General features: G+C 32.5%; 1 protein-coding gene across 1 annotated transcript in view; it reads right to left on the bottom strand.

Annotated features, from left to right (window-relative positions):
- Positions 1 to 464: 464 nt before the first annotated feature.
- Positions 465 to 25,389, bottom strand: part of LOC129233647 (uncharacterized) — a 34,019-nt gene continuing 9,094 nt past the window's right edge. Inside the window, exons 5-11 of the mRNA XM_054867621.1 lie at positions 24,232 to 24,349; positions 17,764 to 17,822; positions 15,519 to 15,641; positions 12,102 to 12,179; positions 4,793 to 4,859; positions 1,444 to 1,530; positions 465 to 625 (exon numbers count right to left, since the gene is read on the bottom strand). Of these exons, the coding sequence (XP_054723596.1) occupies positions 465 to 625; positions 1,444 to 1,530; positions 4,793 to 4,859; positions 12,102 to 12,179; positions 15,519 to 15,641; positions 17,764 to 17,822; positions 24,232 to 24,349 (693 nt within the window). The remainder of the gene's footprint in view (positions 626 to 1,443; positions 1,531 to 4,792; positions 4,860 to 12,101; positions 12,180 to 15,518; positions 15,642 to 17,763; positions 17,823 to 24,231; positions 24,350 to 25,389) is intronic.

Raw genomic sequence — 25,389 nt, 5'->3', positions numbered from 1 at the left:
ACCGATTTAAGGGGAAAATTGAGAAAAAAGAAAGAATAACTAAGGGGGAGGGGGGGGGGGGATTTTACTCAAACATAATTAATATCAGAAACATTTGATTCACTCATTTTCTTTTAAAAAATTCAATGTCCCTTAGCAACTCTATCAAATGTGCTTTCAGTTTCATATACAAACTATCCATACAGCATGAGTATAAATTGAAACCCAATGCTAAGTAGTCCTGATAACATATGAAAAATAATATTTCAACTTTCAAATGTTTACCAGCACATTTTTGAAAAAGATTATTCATGAAATAACAAAAATAAAAATAATAAAATTATACAAAAGTTACTGGGGCAAAAAGAGATTAAAGGAACTTATCCACTTAGTATAAACATTATAAATCATTTTATAAACATCATTGAAAAATGCAATTTAAAAGGAATATTTTTGGAGACATCAAGAGTTTTCAAATAACCTTATTAGAATCTATAAATATCCTTATAAGTGTATTCAGTTTCTTTGGCTTTTGTTGCACACTTGATGTGACAAGACTCCTTCAAAAACTTCAACCAAGTTCCCTCATTGCTGCTCGACTTGTTCTTTGAAGGGCGTTCCAGCCACTTCTTCAGTACATCCAAGGCTAAAAACAATGGTCCAATCATGTAAGCAAACATACTTATCAGTATGAGAACTCAAAAAACACTGACTAGTGGATGTCGGCGTTCTAATCATGCAATCAGAACAGATTCTGTTTGGACACACATGCAAGGGAAAAGAGATTCCATTTCAAAACACGACGGATGATCTAGAATAAGCTAACAAACTATTCGAATATCTAGAAACTAAATCATAGAATGCTGAAAATAAAAGAAATATTCATAAGTTTGATTTAAAAAAATAAAACAAAAGGTGTAACAAATAAACCACAAAATGCTTCTAACTTTTAAAAAAGTACATTAAATCATTCATGCAACATAGTTTTCACCTTGCAAATTTTCAAAGAAAACATCCACATAAGTAGGGGCAGTGCATATTAGGGGAAAGAGGGGTAACCAGGAAGAGCTGAGCGGTTAAAACATCCCAGATCCTGGAGTTTTGACTCACAGTGTAAAATATAAAGTATTAAATATATTCCTAATATAGAGTAATAAATATGCATTGCATATATATTACTATGGAACCCCCTCTGCTTTCTCCAGGGAGAAAATTCTAATTTGTAATTGGTTTTTAAAGAAAATAACTAGAAATGATGGGATGTGCAGTTTTTGCTGGACTTGGGGACAAATATTTCTTCATTTTACTCTTCCCCAAAACCAAAATTATCTGCTTAGTATGATTTATTAATTCAGTTCACTTAAGTTTAAGGCATGTAAAAAAAGGCTACTTCAAATCCAAAAAAATAAATAAGTTAAAATAAATAAAATACAATTGTTTAGAAAAAATCATGAATTAACTTACATCTGGTATTTAATCCGTAACCAAAAGTTCGGCACGTCTGCACCATCAGGCAGGTCAATGATAGCTTGCAAATGATTATGATAATACCTGGAAAGAGGAATTTGTAAATCAGATAGTTTGCTGCAATATATTTAAAATAACCAGCCAGGATATCACCTATATAAATCTGTAGACTTTTAATAAACTATATTTTAAGAAATTGTAAAATAAATTCATAGTAAAATTGAAATTTATTGTAATCATATTTTACAGGTTAAAGAAATGATTTTTCAAAATTTTGAGGAACACGTAAATATAACCTTTCAAAAACATTCTGTAATTCACAAAAATTCTGATACATCAGAGTTTTCACAGTATTTAGAGTGAAATGAGAAAATTTATAACTTATAACTCAAAGCGTGAATGTTGCGCGTCCATAAATAAAATGTTTATCACAGTATGATAAATAACTAAGGTAGTACACAGTATGCTAAATAATAAATTAATAGCACTTTCGAAGTCTATATTTAGTAATATAAATAAAATTAATTATATTTTGAACTTCATCATTCTACTATTAACAATAATTCTTATGAAGCTTTTACAAAAGATGTCTTTTTTCGCCTTCGAAACTTAATATTATTCTGATGTTGCTAAATGATTCTTCTTATAATCGAGAAAAATTGCTTTGACTCTGAAAATTCAAGAAAAACTTTTGCCATACAAGACATAAATTATCAAATAAATCACCATTGCAATTATTTTAATCTTTATGTATATAAATAACTGCAGTTGTATTTGAAAATAAATTATTTCATTAGGTTAGACGAAAAAAAAACATTTAAAAAAATATAGAACAAGGTAAAAGCAGGTTTCTAACAAGCCCTAGTAAAAACATGGCAAATATGCAGCATGCTCTATAGTAGGAAATTATTAACTTATTCTTAATAATTTGTACATAACTATTAGCATTGAAGTCTTATGTGATCCAAAGGCGCCCATACAGGGGGCAAGACGGGCTCAAGCCCCCCCCCCCCCCCTTTAGAAATGGAAACTTCCTTACTTTTAGTGCTTTTTTCCTTGCAAAAATGTATAAAAATTTCTTTTCCAGCCATTAATGAATAAGTTATTAAAAATGTCAAATTTTAAAATCACTAATATCTCTTATCGCCTTAAAATTTTGCATATGGGCGCCCTTGATGTGACCTAATGATTAAGACTGCTGCCTTTCACTCAGGTTTGATTCCCAACATGGGAAGAATCTGCTAACTCCTTCGTGCTATATAGTAATCCTAAAGCTTTATGATAAAAGTTACAGAGCTGTTAAAGAAAAGTATAGGCAAAGTATCAAATAGATTATTTATTTAGAATTTGGTACATTTTCCAATTTACAAGCAAATATAATTTGCTTCTTTAAAAACTCTGCATACTCATTTTCAAAGTCAAAACTAAGTAGTTTGTAAGGACTTGAAAAAGTTTCTAATAATAAAACATTACAGCCACAATGCAAAAACTAAATCTCCCTGAGCAATACAAATATTGTAATCTTGAAATGGTTTAGAAATTCGTTAAAATTTTAATTAGAAAGATTAGAAAAGAAAAGTTCTTATCTATTCAAAAATGCAGCTTTCATATCAACTACATTTCTGAAAAGATGACCCTATAAGAAGCAGTAGCTGAAAAAACAGCCAAAGTTTTGGAAAAAAAGGGAAAATGTAAGTGAAAGTTGGGGCTGTCTATAAATGATGTCACACTTTTTTTCAACAAGTTTTTCTACCCCCCACCCCTCCTGCCCCTAGGACACAAACATCACTCTCTTCTACCCCCTCCCTTTGTCAAGTCACACGGTTTTTCATAAGCACATTCTGATAATGAAATGCATGATGTAACACGTCTTGTAATCCCTCCTTCCCCTTTATCACAAAATGTCATAATTTCATGAACACATGGACAACCCCTTATTGAAAAATGAAAATTTCAAAGGGAAATTCGTTTTTAAAAATAGTTTTGACAAACTAGTGTTTAATTTTAAATAATAGTTTAGTTAAAATTAACATTTATACAGGATGTCTGAAAACTCCTTGACATATTTAAAAAATTCATAGAAAAGTAACGAATTCCTGTATGACTATCCATCCTGCACAAGAATACTTTACAGGTTAACAATTCTTTTTTTCATTTGTGTTAGATTGTGTAGATGTGAAAATGCAAACTATCTAAGTAGGTGAAACACACCGCCACTCAGTCATTTCCAGCCGAGGACTGCAGTTTTGTTCTTATTAACACTCATCAGCCCGGCATAAGAAAGTGCCTGAGCTGGAGAAGGAAAATCTCATAAGGAAGCCAAGAGTGCTAATAAGTACAAAACTGCAGTCCTCGGTTGGAAATGACTGAGCTGGCGGTGTATTTCATGTATTTCTGCTTTACCCTTGGCTATTGAGCGGTAATTTACTGAATATCCAAGTAGCCTTAATTGTTACTGCAGAGCATCTAAAACAAGGGATGAACTTGATTGCTATTTACATGAGGTTTAAGCATCAAACGGTGCACACATTAAACTCTGGTAATGAATGGTATTGCTTTCTGTTTAATACAATGATTAAACACCTCACATTGCATTTGTTATCTTACTCTTGATGGTATAGTGTCCCCATTAAACACAATACGGAAGGGAGGTTTTTTAGCTTTTTTTGAGCAATCACTATTGCTAATTGTTTTCATTTGACCGTCTTTGATGTCCGGTTCCTTTTTCAACCCCACTGTCCTCTGCAGGCGCGGTTCTTCCCGGTAGCCGCTGCTCCTGGTCGGTGGCATCCATTTCCTACACACACGCACGCTCATCAACACTCACACACATCCACACAAGCCTTTACACACATACACACACGCCAATGTGCATGCGCACAAGCCTACGCATAAACAACTATGCACACGTAACCGCCTAAGAGGAGGGACAGGAACCGTTTCTAGAAACAAGAGAGTGGGGTAGTAACCAATGAGTAGGGTCCTGTCGCAACTCGTGATTGCAAAAAACAGAATTTGAATTCAAAATTTTAGAATTCAAATTGATTTTGAAAATTTGAAAGTTTTTTTTTTCATAAAAAAATTGGGGACCTGTAAGTGTTATTGTACAAACTGCATATTCATACTACAATTTGTTGCTTTTCTATGAATTTTTCTAATGAGTGGAATACTTTTCAGACGCCTTTTTTTTGAAAAGAATGAGTAAAAGAAAAAATAAAAGCAGACTATGGCCAACTTTCCAGCTGACCCTTCTTTTATATAGCATCACCACAAACTTAAATTATTTTCTTGATCTTATATCTATAAATTTAGCTGTTCTTGTGAAGAATTTTAAATGCATACTTACCAATATACTGAGCAGTTTGATGAAATTGTATATTTTCTACTACCACTTTATGATTTGACATATACATCTGCGGGGAAAAAATGAAACTAAGCACAAATTCGACAGTTATAATAAATATACACTGAAACCTGTGTAAGTTGACCACTTGTGGTGCAGTATTTAAGTGGTCAACTTACATAGGGTTTGTTGTAAGATTCTCAGCCAAATTAAGTGCAAGTTGGTGGTCAAGATACTGTTTGACCACGGATTGTATGTAATTTGGCAATCGGCTAAGTAAAGATGATTCCATCTGAATGAATCTGGCAGGGAAGAAGGGAAAACAGCGATGGAATATTTATACACACATTTTATAATGTTACTAGAGCCTTATTCATTTATTGCATTCTATAAAATAAAATGAAAGGAAACAAAAATACTTACTATGGAAACAACAAAAAGAAAATAAAATGTTTTCATTTCGTTTGGGAATGTAAATGCAAGATGGTAAGCTCAAAATTATGTTGTGAATAAATAAATCAATAAATTTTTGTAGTTAGATTAAGAAAATATTGCTGTGAGTAACTTTTCATTTTTAGAAAAACGTAACTAATTTATAGAGGCTAAAGTGCATGTCTGTAACAAATCAACTAACCCTATAAACTAACAAATGTGTCCATTTTGGCCTGTAAACTGGATATTAGCCTTTTTTATAATCGATGGTCAGACAGTAGACAGGTGATCAACTTACAAGGGTGGTCAACTTCACAGGTTTTACTGTCCTTAACACATGGGTTCCCAAACTGGGTGCATTAGCAACACGGAGTGCTGCAGAATGAAAGTGAAAGGTGCCGCAAAGCATCCATGGTATTAGTTTATATGTACGGGGTCTGGCATCTTAACCTACCTTATTTGGAGAGGGGCTGCGTGAGCTGTGGTGGGGATACGATGGTGGAAGTGGCATCGACAGATAGCAGTATATGAGCCATTTCCAGCAGTAGCAGTGGCATGGCGCAGTAAGCATTATCATATGTTATGGAGGCTCATATTCAAAATGTTGGTTTTTGATTACTATTCAGCAAGTATTTCACATTTAGTTCCAGTTTGGCAGACATGATCCTGTTCCAGATAGAAAATTATATTTTTGGGTATCAAACATTAGCGCCATAGGTACTGCACTGAAAAAAAAGGGGGAAAGGCTGGCTGATCTCAGACTGTTACAGTGCTGAAAAATATGGCACTCCTGATAGCATCTATCCAGGATCTCTAAGTGTTTAGCACATTCACGCATAAATATGCAGCTGTTCAACAATTTTCTGATAGGAAAATAAGAAAAACCCTGGACAATAATCTTCTCAACGTGAAGTTTTGCTAGCTAAAAAGTATCACAGTTTAGTAGGACTCGACCGATGCATCGGCGCCGATGGTTCAACAATTTAGCCATCGGCATCGGCATCGGCTGCCGATGCTAACTTGCAGAAAACATCGGCCCATCGGCCTTAAAAACATCGAAAAGCCGATGGAATTGGCCGATGTTTTTGAAAAAAAAAAGGACCTTTGTTGTTTTACTTTTTAATACAAAGTAAATGGAGTTATCGTTTTCAAACAAAATTGTTTACTTTAATTTCAGTATGAATTTCTATTTTAGTCACCCCTGAAACAGTTTTTAATACTGCATTCAGGTACTAAACAAGTTAATTATTGCGTTGTTTCTTGCGGCTGGATGTACGTATACATCTTTTATAAGTCATAACTCAAAAATGGTAAGTTGTAGAAGGCTAAATTTTCGCATGTGGGATATGCTCACGTTACAGTTGTGCACTTCCCTTTTTATTTTCGATCGGGTGTTCTAAAAAGCCTATTAACTGATTTTTTGTGGCTATTAATTACTTATTTCAATGCAAAACTAATATAGCGTCTCAGACTGACGATCATTTGGTGATATATTGCAGAATTGGAGATCATGGAAACAAATATGATATGGCGAAACCGGTTTTGTTTCCTTTTGTTAGATTCCCATTGAACCGACGGTAATTTTTCATTTTTCGATGTTTGTAATATGAACCACAGTAATGCAGTATTTTCTGTATCGCTTCGGCGGAGCTACAAGTTTGGGGCCCGTCGAAATACATTTTGTGGCCCCATTTCTCTATCATTGAAGTTATAAAACATTTATCATAAGCATTTTTGTAACTCCTACGGTGTCCCTATGGTTATGGGGCCTCTCGCGCAATTGCAACATTTGCTATATTTTAAATCTGCCACTGCACGTCAAAACAAACTCGGGTGCAAGTTTTCAAACGGTTTTTTTTGCTCAATGTTTATGATTATTTTGAACTCTATTTTTTACGACAATTTTTTGTATTTCCGAGAACACTTGCGTGCCCCTCCTCCCACTCCCTCAATTTCTGAAATTAAACTCTAGTTGTAGTTCCGAGTAATTTAAAACTAACACTATTCATAAAATTAGAGATTTTTTTCAAGCTTTATCTATTGTTTAGGAAGAATTTAGAGCACTAATGTAAGAAATTGATTAAAGACGTTTTGAATGGTGACATAATTCGGAAAACAAAGGGACTTATGAATTTTTTCTTCGGAAATGCTGGAGTATTAGATTCAGAAACTCTTCCGAGGCGTTGGTGGTAGCGGTTCTGTACTGAAAAAAATTAAGCTGAAGTTGGGGCCGAAGTTTGACGTTGTGAGTTACTCCAAAATCAGAGAATGACCCCTCTAACCCACCCTCGTCGTTTCAAGCATTTCTTAAATATTTAGCGATTATTTATTTTGGTCAAGAAAAGTCATTTTGTTTATTTCTTATACTTGTTTCACCTATATTTGTAATGCGCCATCTTTTTTGCATCATTAGTAGCGATCGATTTTTTTTTTCTGTTGTAAATAACTATTTTTATGTATTTTTATAAAATCAATGAATAAGTTATTTTCGTTTTCATCATATGTTTAATAATATGTTATAGAAAAGTTTCAAGGATTTTCTATTATGCAATTTTTTAAATTTCAGAAAATTATTGTTAAATTGAAGACTTTAATTTCAACTTGTTTGTAGTGCTTCATAAAAGATTAAACAATCAAATTATTCAATATTACGTGTACAAACATCAGATCAAGTATAGTATATGTATTCAGTTATTAACTTGGTGTAAATATTGAGTTTGTTTATTGTAGCTACGTTTTAAGAACCTCGCTCTTTTCATGGCTATTTCTTTTTTCCGCAAAATTTATGTCAGTTATACATTTTATGAAAAATGCAAACTTTTCCATTCATAAGTATAAAAATATTCCTATTATGATTTAATATTGTAATTTATCTGTTACCTTTTTTGTTTAATTTGATGACTAAAAAATGTCTACGTGCAATCTTTCCACTTTAATTGCGCAATTTGTTAACGGTTTCATAGTGTGAGTCTTATTTTTTTTGAATGATTAAACAACATAATTTAATGTTTTTTAACTATGTTTAGTTTACCTAAATCAATACATTATTACAATGTTACTGAAATCTTAGTTATTTGTTCAATTTAAAAAAATCAATTGGTTATTAAACAGTCTCTTTGTTTTTCTTACTTTTTTTTTTTGGCTGTTGTTCTTTGTCTTTCATCATACAGCAGTCAAAAAAGGAGAAGCATAACTACACCCTATACAGATTGTACGTAGTACGATCCAAAAGTTCGGTGAACCAGCTGTATAAAACCTTACCCTGAATAGTTCACATAACCGAAGCACATCCACCTTCAAAAGGTCATCTTGAGGGACTGTGTACTTCTGCCAGGGTTCATATAACTTTTGGAAACACTCCTGGAAGCCATTTTTCGCTACCTTCTGTGATGCAGCTTTATCTTCTCCTGACGGAAGAAAGCAGCATCCATGCAAATGTTTTTTTGCTGGGAACAGGTAAAAGTCACACGGAGCTAAGTCCGACGAAACGTTATGTTATTTGTTTGTCATATCAGAGTATTGACTAATCGAACCGTGCATCCTCAACATGAAAGTCGCCTTTTTCCAAACGATGAAGTTAAAGCAGCAGCGCAAGAGGCCTTACAGGAGGTTGCGATAAATGTCTTCCAGGAGTCCTTCTAAAAGCTATACGAACGTTGGCAGAAGTGCATAATCGTTCAAGGTGACTATTTTGTAGATAGATGTACTTCGGCAATGTGAACTATTCACGGTAAATTTTTATGCAACTTGTCCTCGAACTTTTAGATCATACTACTACGTACGTATGAGTTTTCAACTTACTATTTCATAACTTTTTGAGTGTCGTAAGTTTACGCCCATGAAGACATCACAAGAGAATTTGCGATAATTAATTAAGGAGGCGTTCAAAATGGATATTTCGGTCATCTATATGTTCTTAGGTACATATGGATGTACATATGCGCTGAAAAAACTTGTGAAGTTTAAATTGGATTATCGTAAAATAAAAATTTAGATCGAAATCTGATTTTGGGGGGGGGGGTGAGGGATTTTAATTCCTTATTCGCAGAAAGGAAGTAAAGTGAAATGAATCAATGATCCTTTAAATCCCTGACAATCTTATCAATTTATTTCTGTTAGATTCTTTTTTTTTTACCATCGGCCAACAGCATCGGCCATCGGCCATCGGCAATCGGCCATTTGGAGGAAAACAATCGGCAATCGGCCATCGGCCATCTTTGAACAATCGGCATCGGCCATCGGCCAAAAAATGCCATCGGTCGAGCCCTACAGTTTAGTTGCCCAAGTAGGATCTCAATGCAAAATTCTTGCTGAGTAGTAATAAAAAAACCCACCATTTTGAATTTGCTCCTCCACAACACATGACCAAGCTATACCACTGTTACTACTGCAAATTATACATATCAGGGGTCTGTCCAGGATTTTTCACAGGGTCCGTTTTTTGTGAAAAATCAAATAATTTTGTGAAAAATGAATTATTTTGTAAAAAATCAAAAAATTTCGAAAAAAAAATTTGTTTTTTTTTTTTTGTTAAAACGAAATTTTAGAATTTAAAGATGGCACAAACTGTATCAATTGAACTTAAAGTTGAGTGTTTTCCTCTTCTATGACGAGAAAATCATTCTGGATTTTTTTCCTGATTTGGCGGGGGGGGGGGGGCATCGCTCTTTCAAGTATCAATATTTATCTACCATTCTGCATTATGTTAAATTATACTAGACATATTTCTGTACATTATTTAAAATAATTGTAACAAAAATATAAATAAATAAAACAAATTTCAGAATAGGGTTCAGCATTCAACTTTTTGACCCAAGACACTCTTAAAAAGCACAGAATTTCGTTTAAAACTTATAAATTCCGTGATTTTAACAAAAACAAAAAGATATTTCAATTGTTTACCTCTTAACAAAGCGTAATAATCATCAAAAATTCGAAAAATTGGATTCCCATAGCGGATGCAAAGAGATCGCAATTCTCAAAGTGAAGGCATCAAAAGTATAAAAACGGCTTGTAAAAGAAATATTTTTGATAAAATTATTTTAAAATTGCATTTTAGAGTCCTATGATAACATATCATTAATATCTGTGAACACAGTTGACCTCCCAAAAAAAATAATAAAAAAATAAAATAAACCATCTATTCAGCATTTTAATTTTTGATAGAACAGAAAATGGAATTTTGCTTTAAAAACTTGAAATGAGAGTTCTAACAGAAATAAAGAGACTTTTCATTTATTTGAATCCTAACAAAGCGAAGTTAGCTTGAAAAAAGAACAAAATATGATTCTCATACCGGATGTTAAAAGATTGCATTTTTCAAAATGTAGACATCTAAAGAAAAAAAAAACGATAATTAAAAGAGTTTATTTAAAGTTAATCATCCTTGTTAGCATCGAAAAATCAAAACCCATATAATTTTCTCCCAAAATAACAATTAAACATCGCACCGCACTGTAAAAACGCAAATATTGACAAGCCAACAAAATGATGAGAATATTTTCTAATCAAGTCATTATAAAGGTTCAACGCCAGACGCTAAGTGGTGATAGTTTTAAAGTTGGTAACCCTATCTGAAGTGATCATTTTTTCCTCACCCTTACTATCCCTTTGCAGTTCTAAGTTCATTTCACAGATATATATTATTATTGTTTATTAAATCATGAGTGGAGAAAAGTGCTTACCAATGCCTTTTCAGAAAAGTTTACAACAACACCGCTACTAATTAGCTGTGATAAAACAAACAACCATTATATTTATTTGGCAGTAGCAATTATTTATCCCTTGCAGGAGCATCGCAAGAGTGCCGATTTTTTTTTCTTCAAAATTAGCCGATTTCGTATAAGCTGATCCCTCTAATTTGACTTAAAAAAAGGTTCCAAAAATTATCGGTTTATACACAGAAATATGCGTTATTTTACTTTCAGATTTGCTCTTTCAATAATCAATTTGTGACAGATCCGATCTTGTTCATCAGAATTTTGTGAAGGGTCCGTTTTGTTTGATCGGGATTTTGTGAAAGGTCCGTTTTGGTTGATCGGATTTTTGTGAAGGGTCCGTTAACGGACCCAAATATCCTCTGGCCAGACCCCTGCATATACAACTATTTGCTGATACCACTTCCACCACCGTATCCCCACCACAACTGGGATGTCAATATAACTCTGTATATGATAGACAGACTAGGGTGCCATGAGAAAATTCTAGTTTTTCAAGGGGTGCTTCAAGTCGGAAAAGTTTGGGAACCCTTGACTTAACATATGATCTCTAGACAAACAAGATTGAATTAAGAAAACAATAAATTGTCAAAATTTAGTTGGAAGAATTAAATCAATTAGGGAATCATTCTACTTTTATTTATTTATTTTTTTAATGCATTTATGCACCAAATTTCATTTAATAAAAATAAATTTTCAAATACATAGATCTGATAAATTCAGCAAACATATTATTCTAATGACTTTAAGTGGCAGTATTGATTTCATTCTCTTGATTTTTTGAGGCAGTGAGAAACCATATAGGGGTGTAGGTGCCAAAATAAAAATTTGGAGAAAACCATGATAGGAGAACCTCTCCTTTGTTTTGGGACAAGAGATACAACTAGCAGCCCTACTAGTACACTAACGTTATACAGCATGATTTATTTAAAAAAATTCTAAGAAAGCCTACCTGGGATCTGAACTTTAAATGCGTTTTTAATACAACAAAAGTTACAATGAATCTCATGCAATCAAAATCAATTTTGTGAAGAGTTTAAATTAAACTTGAAAATCATATGAGGTGTTGCTCAAAATTGCACCTGCTTTGTACTTAACACAGTTTTGATTCACATAAAATGCATTTTTCTCACAAAACAAAATTAAGACTAAAACAATCCTACCTGATATATTATTAAACATGGATAGGTAATGCAGAGCACAATAAATCCAGATGCTAAGTATTTGTCTTCCTTGCATACCTAATTTAAAATAAACAAATTATTATTATTGAAACAGTTAAAATGACTATTTTCAAGCATAATGTTGATTTTTTTTCTACGAAGATAGCTGTTAAATAATGACTGAAATACCATCAAATAAATACTAAAAAAACCTAAATGATCTTCATCTTAGAAAACTCTAAATCTGGTAGTGAAGACATTTCAAATTGAAAACTAGAGAAAAAGAAACAAAAATGCCTGTGGATTGGACAAAATGTTTCTACTGTGATGCGATTGGATTATCATGTTCATGTAGTGAATGGGGTTTCAATAAACTGAGAACAGAATCTATAAAATGATTCTCTCAGAAAATTTCCCAAATGAAAATAAGCACATAAATGTATTTAAAAAGAAGGGCAAATTTATGTGTGAAAAAAGTATGATACACATCAAATTAATTTCAAGCAAACTTTAAGCACTTTGAAATTAAATATAAAAATAATAATGCAATCAAAAAAGCAGCTAGCACCGCAGATCCTTGGTATATCAGACTACTGATGACTCGGACTTTGTCACCAGAATGATGCAAATTTAGATGTGCGGAAATGCTTGAATTTTCAAATAGAATCACCAAGCAGCTTGCTGGAGCTACTGAGCATACTTACTGGCTAAGTACATGCAGTATTCACAAATGTAAATTATCACTAGCTACAGGGTTCATACTATATTCAGATGAAAAAATTCCATGACTTTTCCAAGACTTTTTCTTGACTTCATAAAAAAATTTCATGACTTTGTTACATGAAGAGAATAGTACTATTTAATTTCAAACTGGAAATTTTTTGGAAAAGAGCATTAGCGAAACTTCTAGGTGAATGCTTATACCTCATCGAAGCACTTACTTGTGATTGAAAAAATATTAGTGTACACCTAAAAACTAAACTATTCTTATTTGTCTTCATTATATAACTTTTAAGTAAAGTTAGTAAAACTACAGTGAATGAAATATAACAGTGCTTAAATGTCTAATAATCTTTATAAACAGGTAAAATGATAATGAATGGGACAAAGGTTGAATGAGTCATTACTAAGTTTCAATAAATTTGCTTCAAAGGTTGCCTTTTAGCATCAGCAGTGCATTTAAACATACACATAGCTTTACAGTACTTTGGTTCATTATAGAAAAGCCATTCTTTAGTAAATTCATGTTTTTAAACCAAATATTTATATTTAAAAAAAGAAGGAAAAACATTCAATAGCGAATAAATCTTCTGATTCAAATGTACTTGTTTACTTATTTGCACAATTTCAAATGCATATAAATTAGTAGGTTCAGAAATTCCTGAACATAGGGTTTGATTCCTGACATTGAACGTAGCAGTGGGTCGCATGGATTAGTTCTGCTTGCCGTATGTTTGGCAGTACTGTTTTAGAGTATTAGAATTTTCCTATTTCTGTGCTTCATCATCTGACTAAAGATCTTCATTTTCTAAAACTTTCAACAAATTGAGATAAACTCTGATAAATTTAGTAATAAAGTTTTTAAGAGTGATGTAAACAAACTCGGATGCAATTGAATTGCATTTTTTAAGTGGGCGTGGCAAAATCAAGAATGTGCAAGTTTGCTACTACAGAATATAAAAAGTCTTGAAAATAATGGTAAATGCAAAATGAGTGATGTCCAAGCAGTAAAATCACATTGCAAAAAAAAGACGAGTGGCTGCTACAGAAGTGAATGTAATGAGATTTCAAAATTCAGAATTGCTTTTGGGATCATTCAATTTTCCAGTTTTAATATGCAAGACTGTTAAATTACTCAATATTTCTGATGCTCTTTTAGTAACTGTTACTTTCTCTTTGCCCAGGACATTTTTTCATGACTTTAAATAATTTTCCATGACTTTGAATGAAAATTTAAATTTTCCACGACTTTTCCAGGTCTGAAATTCTCTAAATTTTTTCCATGACTTTCCAGGATTTCCATGACTCGCACGAACCCTGTAGCTAACAATTTTTTTTCCCTTGTGCTTGTCCTTTATGTGCCTTGTTTCAATCAATTGCAACTTTTCTGGTTGTTTATCAGTGGGGGCCCACCCCCCTAAGGGCAAAAGCAAAGCCTTTTGAATATTGTGAAGAACCTCCCTCCCAAAAAAAATGTTAAAATTACACCTAAACAACCCCTCTAAAAATTTCATTGGCGCAATCTGCATCATTCCCTCTCCCTCCCAAGGCAGGCACCTCAGTATTTAAGGTTAATGATTCTACTTTATTCTAGTTTGATTTTATGATTTTTTACTTCACACACAATTTTGAATCACCCTGGAGAAATAAATGTTAGTAAATAAATTGTATAATGCTTTTACGTACAAATGTAAAAAAAAGAATTAGCAAACATATGTTCTGGTACAAGAAACATTTTTATCAGTGCTAAAAATTGTAAACACTGAGATAAGAGTGATTCAACTAAAATAATATTTTTCATTCCAACATTAATTATCATCACAGTGATAAAGCTTTCTACCAAAAGTTTAACAGCTGGATTTGAGATTAAATAGAGAAAAAAAAACTTTTTTGAAAAATGCTACATCTTATTTTTAACAGGATTGTCATTGTACTTGCTTCCAAGGGTGCCCATGTAGGAGCGCAAGGGGGCTCAAGCCCCCCCCCCCCCCCTCTTCCTTAGAATTTAGAACTTCCTTGTTTTTAGTACTTTTTTCTTTGCAAAATTGTAAAAGCATTTTGTCTTCAAGCGTAAATGAATAAGTTATTAAAAATGTCAAATTTTAATAACTTTTATTTGCACTGAAATCAGTTTCAATGGGGAAAATGTCCTGCTAAACCATGGGGAAAATATCTGAGCCCCCCCCCCCCTTTTAATTTTACATATGGGCGACCTTACTTGCTGCAAATCTAAAAATAATCAACATTATTTGGCAAATTTAAAATTAAAATACTATAAGTGTGTTTTACAATGATGAAAATGCTTTCCAAAGTGGGGGATAAGGAGGGGAGCTATGTACAAGACCATGAAATTTTTACAGCATATTTGTGGCTATTACATTGGTGTTTCTTTAATTCTTTAAATATACATTATTGATAATTTAAATGTTGTATCCTTCATTTAAGATAATGCAAAATGATAAACTTGTCAAACCAGAACTTGATTAAAAATGGCTTGGTTTCCAAAACATATATATATTTTTTTTAATTTTAGACATTTAGTTCGAAAAAATTGACATTGTTAAGAATTGTTTACTAACAGTTTGATTCTTAAAAACATGAAAAAATTTTCAATAGTAATGAAAATAGTCATTTGCTGAATGCATGTTATCATAAAAGTATACATTACTTCAAATCTCAAAAATAAGAGTTACATACCGTAACTTTTCCACAGAACCAACTGAGGAAGGAATATATCACTATTAGGCATAAAAGGATATACAGATTTGTTTTATTTGGAAAATCCAATGTTACAGGAAAACTGAACAGGGCACAAATTAACTGAAAAAGAACATGAATTACGATCAGAAAATAACACGTAGTAAAGAAATATTTTCTTATTTCTGTGAAAAAACTTTTTTGCACAGAAATGAAAAAAGTTAAATTTTTACTTCTAAAAAAATAGAAAAGCAGGAAACAGCATTTAATACATCAAGGTACAAAAAATGTCACTTTCTTATAGTTACAATTTGAATTTATAAAATTAATGCTAAGATTCTATGGCTGATTAAACAACCACAAGATGTTACTGAAAACAGAATTTTCAAGCACAAACTACAAGAACAGTGGAAGGCATTAATGCAAAGAGGGAAGTGGATTCCATTCTTTAGAATTCTGGAGGGTCGAAAAAAGTTTTGAATAAGGAGGCAGCTAACTAAGTGGGTCAGGAAAACATTACAATCAGTTCTAACTGATACAAACATATCAGCTTCTGTTCAGAAATCATTGAAGGTGAAAATAAAAATGAATACAGTGACATTGAAAGTCATAAAAGTCCCATTTCACAACACGACAATTTATCATAATAAACAAAGTTTACGAAACACGAAAATTTTTGTCAAGTTTAGAAATTTGAGTTTGTTACTGACAACTTCAATGTAAGATATTTATTTATTTATTCATAAAAAAGTTAACAGTTCTGTGGTAAATATTATAAAGGCTTAGAAATGATGATTACAAAAAAATTTAAGGGAATTATAGACTGAAGGGCTGTTACAGTATTTTGTCCAAACAGTGTGTTAAGCAAATTCATGGATGATACTTCTTTTTCATAAATTTAATACAGTAAAAGTTCATTTTTTTGTGTAGGAAAATGTAGTGTATGGTTGAGGAATGCTTTAAAGCAGTTTGAGGGTGTTTATAAGTGTCTAGAAAAAGTTGGTAAGCTTCTAAAAAAATTTAAAGCATATGTTTTTCCACAACGCAAAATATCGACTTATGCGAGGAGTCTTGGAACGCATCCCTAGCGTAAGTCGAGACTCGACTGTAGTACTATTTAAAGTCAAACTCTCCAATTTTCGGAAATAGGCATTTTGCAAAACTTTTATGTGGATGCCACTACCTCATCGAAGCACTTACTTGTGCTTGTGATTGAAAAAATGTCAGTGCATACCATAGAAACTAATTATAAAATGTTCTTATTTGTCTTTAACATATACATTTAAGTGAAGTAAAATGAGAATGCATTATACTGATGCTTAAATATTCAATAAATAGGGCAGAATAGTAATGAATGGGAAAAGTTTGCATGAGTCATTTAAATTTTGAATAATAATTTTACTTTATAAAAATATTGCCCTTAAGTGCCAACAGTCCATCTAACCATCCAACAAACTTGACAGTATTTTTGTTCTCTAAAGTAAAGCCACGGTTTTCAGTAAATTCATTTATCTAAACAAGATATTTCAGCTGGCCACATGAATCAGTTTTGCAAGCCATATGTTGGGCACCACTGCTTTAGAATATTAGAATACCCCTATTTCAGTGTTCTATCCCTGACAAAAGTATTGATTTTCTAAAGCCTTCAACAGATTAAGATAAGCTCTGATAAATTTAATAATGATTTTTTTATGGCAAGGTTGAAATGAAATGAGGCTGAGAAGTGACTTTTTGAGTGAGCAAGGCAAAATCAAGAACATGTAATTCCATCACTACAGAATATAAAATATAAGAAGTGCTGAAAATAATGGTGAATTAAAAATTAGTGATGTCCCAAGTAAATACACATTACAAAAAAAGCTGGGTGGCTGTTACAGAAGAGGATGCAACAGGATTCTAAAACTCAGATTTATTTTAGGGATCATTCAATTTTTCAGTATTAATATCTTTTACAAGCAATACTTTTAAATCACTCAAGGTTTTTAACTCTTTTATCTACTGTTCCTTTCTTCTTGCTCAACAAAATTTTCAATGACTTTAAATAAATTTCCATGACCTTTAATAAAAATATTAATTTTCCATGACTTTTCCAGGTCTGTAATTTGCTTATTTTTTTTCCATAACTTTCCAGGATTTCCATGACCCATACGAACCCTGTTCACACTGATAAAAAGTCACAGAATATAGCACAACTAATCCACTAATTAAAATTGAGAATTCAAAAAACTGTTAATAAAGTACTTACAACAAAGAGAGAATCAAATTTTAGTAGTGACAAAAATGCACACTGTTTTTTATACATAGCTAAAAAGAGAAAGAAAAAAAATTGATGAGCAATGCATGATTAAATAAAGGGAAAAAAAACTGTTGGTTAAAAAACTTATCCCTTAAAAATGAAAAATAGACACACTGAATAAATATTCTGTGCAGATAACTACAGAAATAAACAGTAAGAAATATTTCATTGTTACAACACTAAAAGTTAAATGTACATTTATTCTGCTTTAGCTGTAAGAACCTGTTAAAGAGTTTATTTGATCATATAGTCATGTGCCTCACAGGAATCTAATTATTGAACACTAGTGGTACCCGCACAGCTTTGCCCGTAGTAGAATATTAAAAGGTCTTTTGGTTCGCCTGTATATTTACAAATATTGTACGATGAATTTCTCGCTAATTGGCTTGCCCATGTTACAGTTCCACGTTGTGATAACTTGGTAATTTACTCATCCACCTTATGATAATTTTGTTCAGGAAAATGTTCTTAAAATTGGAATAGAAAAAAGAACAAAATTGAATTTTTGAAAAATTGCTTCGAGGAGCACACCCCCATGCTACAAACTAATTCTGTGCCGAATTTCAAGAAAATCGGCTGAATGGTCTAGGCGCTATGTGTGTCAGAGATCCTGACAGACAGAGAGATATCCAGACAGAGAGACTTTCAGCTTTATTATTAATAAAGATTATGCTTTGAAAGACTGGCAGGGCCACAGTAGCCCCCTTAAGTATTTTATAACAAACGCAATGAAAATTCTCTTCTTTGCTGTAGAACAAAAAAAAAAAAAAGCGCTATTCAAACACAATCTAGTTTCAAATTTACCTTTCTCTTTTTGCAGTCGGTTAGAATTTCAAATGCTAAATACTGCCAACTGCTTACCAGGCAAACAGTAGCGATTGCACATGAAAGGAAACAAACTTTATGTTTTACCTTGTAAAGGTAACATTACTATCTACCATTCAATTTTGCTTACTCATAAGAGAAGATCTGTTGGGTAAGTGAAGTAACTGAGAAAAAAATTTAAAAAAAAGCAGTCCCTTCAGTATTTCAAGGGAAATGTAAAATTTTAGCCTTTCTAGTAAACTAATGTTTTTTTTTCAATTGCAAATTACAGACATTAGAAAATAATTTAGAGCAGAATAACTGACCCTAATTTATTAAGGGTAAAAATATTGTTGCTTAAAAACAACAGTGATTTTGGATCCCTTATACAAGATCCTATCAGCAAAACCAAGGGCTTCTTTACCAATATTAGAGCAAAAAATAATAATGTGTAGTAATTTTTCATTAGTAACATAAGATCACATCACCATAACTATTATATTCTATGAAATTACTAAAGCAAAAAGAATTAATTTGTATAGTCTCTACAATAGCGTAGCTAGGGTGAGGCGGAGGGGAGGTAGGCTCCGGGCGACACTTTTCCTGGGGCAGCAAATTAACTTTTTCGATGTGGTAAAAGTAAAGGACGAGCATGTTGCTCGTCTTCAACAGTCTCATTTCCATTTTTAAATCAGTCACACAACTTATACGCAGTCTTCAAAGTTATCACATGACCGCCATGCACCAACTCTAACATTTCGTGAGCTCTTTTGCAACTTAAAACAAAACTTAAAAGTTAATGCGTTGTTCAAAATCCATGTTGCGCTACAGGCACGATAAACTCAACCTCACTCCAGCAGTTCTGCAAAAGACTAATCACTTTGAACGTGTTACAACTTGTCCCTACTAGTCTCAGATGATCACGCTACGGGAAAAATCACAGTCTATGGATGTAGCTCCAGCAGTTGCTACAATGAAAATTCATTCACCGTATGTTTCGATCACACCTTGTATAAATATAACTCACTTTAAAAACAATGAAAGAAATTATCTAAATATTATAACTATCCAAGGAAAATTTGACACAAGAGTAAACATTTAAAAAATGCAACAAAATTGAACTTTTTAGATCATTAACTTGAGTTACGACAAATAAATATCAGTTCGTGAGATAGGAATATTTCATTAGTATAATGTCTTTCAAAATTCAAATAATAAAACTTCATGACTTTATGCCAACATAATGCAAAAAAATGAGAAACAATATTTTATAAAAAATGTTTTGTATCGTAAAACAGAATTTTTTTTTTCTAGTGTCAGAATGAGATTCTAATGTTAAACGAGTGGAAATTTGAAGAAATACAAAAAAAAGCAATTCTAGTTCTCATGCAAAGCATACTTGAAATTTAGACCCTTAATTAGGACTTCCTGCTCTCTTTCCCATTTCAACTCAGGGCCATCCAGGGTCAAGGCAGGTCGCTTGTCAGTTTGGTAGACTTGCCCTCCTCTAGGGGCATGGACAGAAATTTTGGGGCCAGTCACAAATGACTTTTTCGAGCCCCCTCTACCCGAGCTCTCTTCCCCCCCCCCCCCCAGGCTCGGGTCCAGCCAACAGGTGTCTCTTCTCCCCCCCCCCCTCTGTTCACACCTGTGCCCTACTCCCCCTAAAACTCTTATAAAACTTACACTGCACCGATTTTGAGCCAGGAACTACCCAAGGGCCTGGGCCCCTAGTTTCTGATTAGGCTAGGATCCTGTTACCAAGATGTGCCAAATTCAACTCCTTGATACATCCTAAGTAAAAAATGCAAAAACATGATTCTCGCGTTTTTGTAGCATATTTTTCAAGATAATTTTTTGTGACTGATATTATCCTTAAAAAGTTCTTCAATTTTGTTTCTTATCAAGAAAATAAAGTATGAATTGTCCAAATGGCCAGAATATTACTCTTATTTTATTCTCTGAATCTCTACACCAGCGGTTCCCAACCTTTTTGGTTGTGCGGCCCACCAGTTTTGAGGAAAATACCATTGAGGCCCCCACTAACTATATCTTACTTGCACAGCCAAAATTAATTTGGGGGGGGGGGAGTAGGGATGGCATCTGCTCAAAACTAAGCGTAAATAATATACCGCATTCGGACTGAAAATGTGTTAAAAACAAGAATTCTGGGAGATGTTAATCCCCTTCTCCCCTCATGCTGCACCACAGATATAGATACACTGTACGAGAACAATTTTCAAAACAAAATTTAACCCTCTCGGCACCCTGAGCCTCATATGAGGCCCCTACTTCTTACCTCATTTTTCGGGCAAGTAAATACGTAATTTTTTTTTTATTTTCGTCAGTGACTTCACTTATTCATATAGATCACATATGAGGCTCCTAAATGGTTTCAGAAATCGTTCTTAGACGGCAGCATGGAGTTTATTCCTCATAGTATTGATTTCAAACTCTGCTGTCGATGAAAATCAACTAAATCAGGATATTAGCTGCTGTGCAACATTTTCAATGGTAAGTAATTTTTTTTTTTTTTTTTTTTTTTTTTAACCTTCCAATATTATAAGCATACCATTTAATTAGTTCTATACCAAGTATTTTTGTTAAAATGGAGTAAATGTAATGAGTCTCATATGAGGCTTAACGTTACTTACGGTTGCATTTGTGTGGCTTATATAGCAACTGTTCTGCGCTAGCCTTAGAAGAACAATATGTGTTATAGACGAGTATTATTGTGTTAAATCGGTCATACTTTGAGATTGTGAATCAAAATTTATGAAAAACTTAATTTTTAAATGCATAAAAAAATTAATTTTATGTGTTTTTATAGACAAATGGAAGAAGATACTAATGCTGTACCTGGTACATCCAAGGACACTAATCAGAGAATCACACCAGTAAGAAATAGGTAAATGTTGAACCAGATTGTTATTATTAGAATTTTTGATAGAAGCATTATATATAATATAACCATTAGTTTCGCTTTTTGATCACATTTACTTTATAATTAATTCTTCAAATTTTCAGTGATTCAGCCTTCATTTCAGTATTTTTTATCAAAAACTAAGATTTGAAAAAAGTAAATAAAAAATCAATTGAAAAATTAGGTTCAGAATTCTAGCTTTTTGTCATTTTGGCAGTTTTGTAATATGGGTTTCTATGAATTTTCTAAACAAGGTTCCCTATATCTTTCAGAAAAAAGGCCGCTACACAAGAAGAAATAAATCAAATACTCTTTGGAAGTGTCTCTGAAGATGATTTTCTATCGGATTCAGAAGATGAACTTTGGTTACCAGAAACCCAAAAGGTTTCAGAAGCATCGGAGAAGGTTACACATGAGAGTGAAGAAGAAGACACTGATGATTAAATCAGAAGTACAACTACTCTATCTGTAAAACTAGCAATTAGACCAAAGTCGCAAAGTTTTGTGGTTTGCCGAGAAAGATAATGCTTTGAAGGAGAAAATTCCTGACTTTACAGGGAAGAAAAGAGTGAAAGTACAAGCAGCAGTCGAGCTGAGAAAGGATGGTAGCAACCATTACCCTGCAAAAACAGATAAAAAGTATGCAGCCAAATGCCACTTGCATATTTGAAAAAAAGTAGATACATTTGTGAAAAATGTAAGGAGCCTCTATGCCCTGAATGCTTTGCAGCATTTCATTCCAGATAAAAAAAAATGTTTTTTGTTTTTTGTTCGATTTCTTTCTCTTTTTACTTATAACTTTATTTAAGAATAAAAGAATTTTTTGAAACACAAAATATAGACTTTATTTCGAGGATGCAATCAAATTGCATCAGAGTACACATACAACCCTTGAGTACGTTAAGTCTCATATGAGGCTCGTAAAAATAACTAGGAAGGAGTGCAGGTAAGAAAAAAAATGTTTTTTCAAATTAAATATAGAGGCATTTTGTATGTGTTGAGAAGAAGAAAAAATTTTTTCCCACTTTTATTATATTCTGGTGCTGAGAGGGTTAAGAAAGAAAATAACTTTATTGCACTCACTTAGCTGGCATAGCAGTAAGAAAAATCGAACTTAAAGCTGCATGGGGTTTTTTTATGCTTTTTTTCCCTCCACGAGAGAGTTAATATCTGGATTGAAACTGGATAGTTTTAGTCTCAAATCTCGCAACATCAATGCATTTCTATACTTTTTTTTTTTTAAACTGAAATGAAAAGTCTCTTTAAGTAATCAATCCATTGATCAGTCATGCTAGTTCAACAAGGAAGGAGCATTTTTAACTTGAAGCTTGAAGCTAATGCAAGTTTCTTAGACAATTTTCTTTAAAGGAGTTTCTGTTTTATTATATTTTATTTTCAATTGTTTATTTTCAAAGTTCACAAGAAATATGAAAAGTCTTTATCCTAAAGTTCCTTATCGCTTATGAGTCATGGAGAGCTCTTGAGTGACGGTACATCTAATAAGAAAAATTTTCGCAAAAAACAGAAACTAAGACCCCAAGATTTATTTCGGTTCAGATTCTTGACCAGTGTAAACAGCCCAGTAAGAAACTGCTCACAACCCACTTGTGGGCCACGGCCCATGGGTTGGGAACCGCTGCTCTACAACGTTTCTTTTGAATTATTTTGTACAATTTCTATACCGCAGGGTATTTGATGAAAGGGGGGGGGGGGAGGTGGAGAAGTGATCATAAACAAACTACACTAAAAGCCTATAGGAGCAAATGACGATGTGCTACTCTTTTCTCCTCTCTCGCTTTTCCTCTATGTTTATAAATGTCAACAATTTGTCGAGCAAGCAATTTTTATTTTGATTGATCTTGATTTGCAAAAGAATGCATAACTTTTAACAGACTTCGATTGCATATTTTTCTTCATATTTTTGTAGTCTCACTATTACTCCATATAAGGCCTCAAAATACAGATTTTCATATCTATTTTCCAAAAAATTTCCTGGGAGAGAAACCCCCGGCCCCCTGAAATTATGGATGCTCTACATCCGACTTAAAGGGACACTCTCCTGTTATCCTTACCACTACAAGGTGAATAAAAAATAATAAGAAATAAGAATAACAACAGTCTAACTGTGGAATCATTAAAAATCGAGACAAAAAACATCTTCTATGTTAACTTTTTATGCGTGTATGTGTGTCTATATGTATATATATATATGTGTGTGTATGTTAGGGCAATGTGCGAAACCGGGCCCCTCCCGAAAAAAATTCCTGGATAAGGCCTTGCTCACTGCTTCACCATTTCATAAAATACAATAATGTTTTCAGGATGCATAAACAAATGTGTTAAAAAATTTTAATTTGATAAACATTGTTTTCTATCTTTAAACAATTTGAAAAAATTATAGACTCATTTTCTCTCGTAATTTTCAATGTTAGGATAACTAAACCTGATTTTTTTTCTTTTCTTGTAAAAAAAAAATTTTTTTTTAATGTGTCTGATTTATTCACCTGAATTTTGCAAAAAGATCCCATTTATAAAATTATTTCATTATGCAATCAAACTTTTAAAAAATATTTTTTAGTGTGTTTGTTGCAATTCAGTAAAAAAAATGCTACCAAATTTTTAGTCATTTTAAATATTAAGTAAAAATCTTCAAACAAACATACAGTCCTAAGTAATTTTACATTTCATACCAGCAAGAGATTCTGATGCTCCGATGATACGAAATTCCGTCCAGTCAGCAGCAGTGGTTGCTTTGTAGGCAAAAAATGTGTTAACAAGGGTCATTCCACCAGAAACATAAAAACACACCTAAAAGAAATTCACATTAAAACCTTCAAAGGAAAAAAACAATAGCAAAGAAAATTATATAATAAAATACTAATAAAAAAGCGAAATAAATAGTTACAGATAATTTTATAACTAAACAAATTAATCGCTAAAGTTGGACATAAGAATAAACTGCTCATACAATATAAAAGAATTATCTCCAATAGTACAGTAAAATCCCTCTAATGCAGACACTAACGGAACATTTTTTTTTTGTCCGCAATAGAGAGGTGTCCGCAGGACAGGGGTTTAATAATATTATTTGAACTGGAACTGGGGAATTAAAAATTGTCCGCATAAGAGGGGTGTCTGTTAGGAGGGGTTTTACTGTATCTTTATTATAATATTTTTCCATAGTTTTTATGTACATTCAAAAAAGAAAGAATCAAGTCAATCTTTTTTATCACACAGAACTTTGATTAGACTTTCTTCAGAACATGCTGTTTAGTTTTGGTTTCTTTGTCTTAAGAAAAAATATTAAATTATTGGAAAGTACTCAAAGGAGGACTACTATTAGATTAGAAAATGAGCTTACTGCTTTAGATTACAAATATCCTAACATTTATAAAGACAGATTGTGGATTTAAAATCTTATACAATTTTCAATATAGATTTTAAATCTTAATGTATATCATCTTGAGCAAAGGAGAACCAGATTGACAAGATCCAGTCACTTAAATTTATTAAAATGGAAGATGTTTATGGGCTAAATCTCCGCACAGATATCTGAACTAGTTTTCACTTCTTAAGTTTAGGAAACATTTAACTTCAATAAGGTTATTGAGTTGTACACGTTTGAAATAGTTTAGCAGTAGCAATTATTTGCGACGGGGTGTATAATTATAAGAGGGATCTTGATCTTCATTTTGATAAATTGACTAGAACCAATCGAGGTCCACAGAGTCTGTTGCCGATTGTTACTTTTGTTTTGTAATTATTTTTATTTTTAATAAGTCAATCTCTTCTTCTGGTAAAAAAGTGTTCTTTGTTTTGATGTGTGAATCAAAACAAATCTATGACAA

Source organism: Uloborus diversus, unplaced genomic scaffold, assembly GCF_026930045.1.
Source record: "Uloborus diversus isolate 005 unplaced genomic scaffold, Udiv.v.3.1 scaffold_577, whole genome shotgun sequence".
NCBI lineage: Eukaryota > Metazoa > Arthropoda > Arachnida > Araneae > Uloboridae > Uloborus > Uloborus diversus.
The sequence above is the reverse complement of the archived record's forward strand: the minus strand, read 5'-3'. Positions and strand labels throughout refer to the sequence as shown.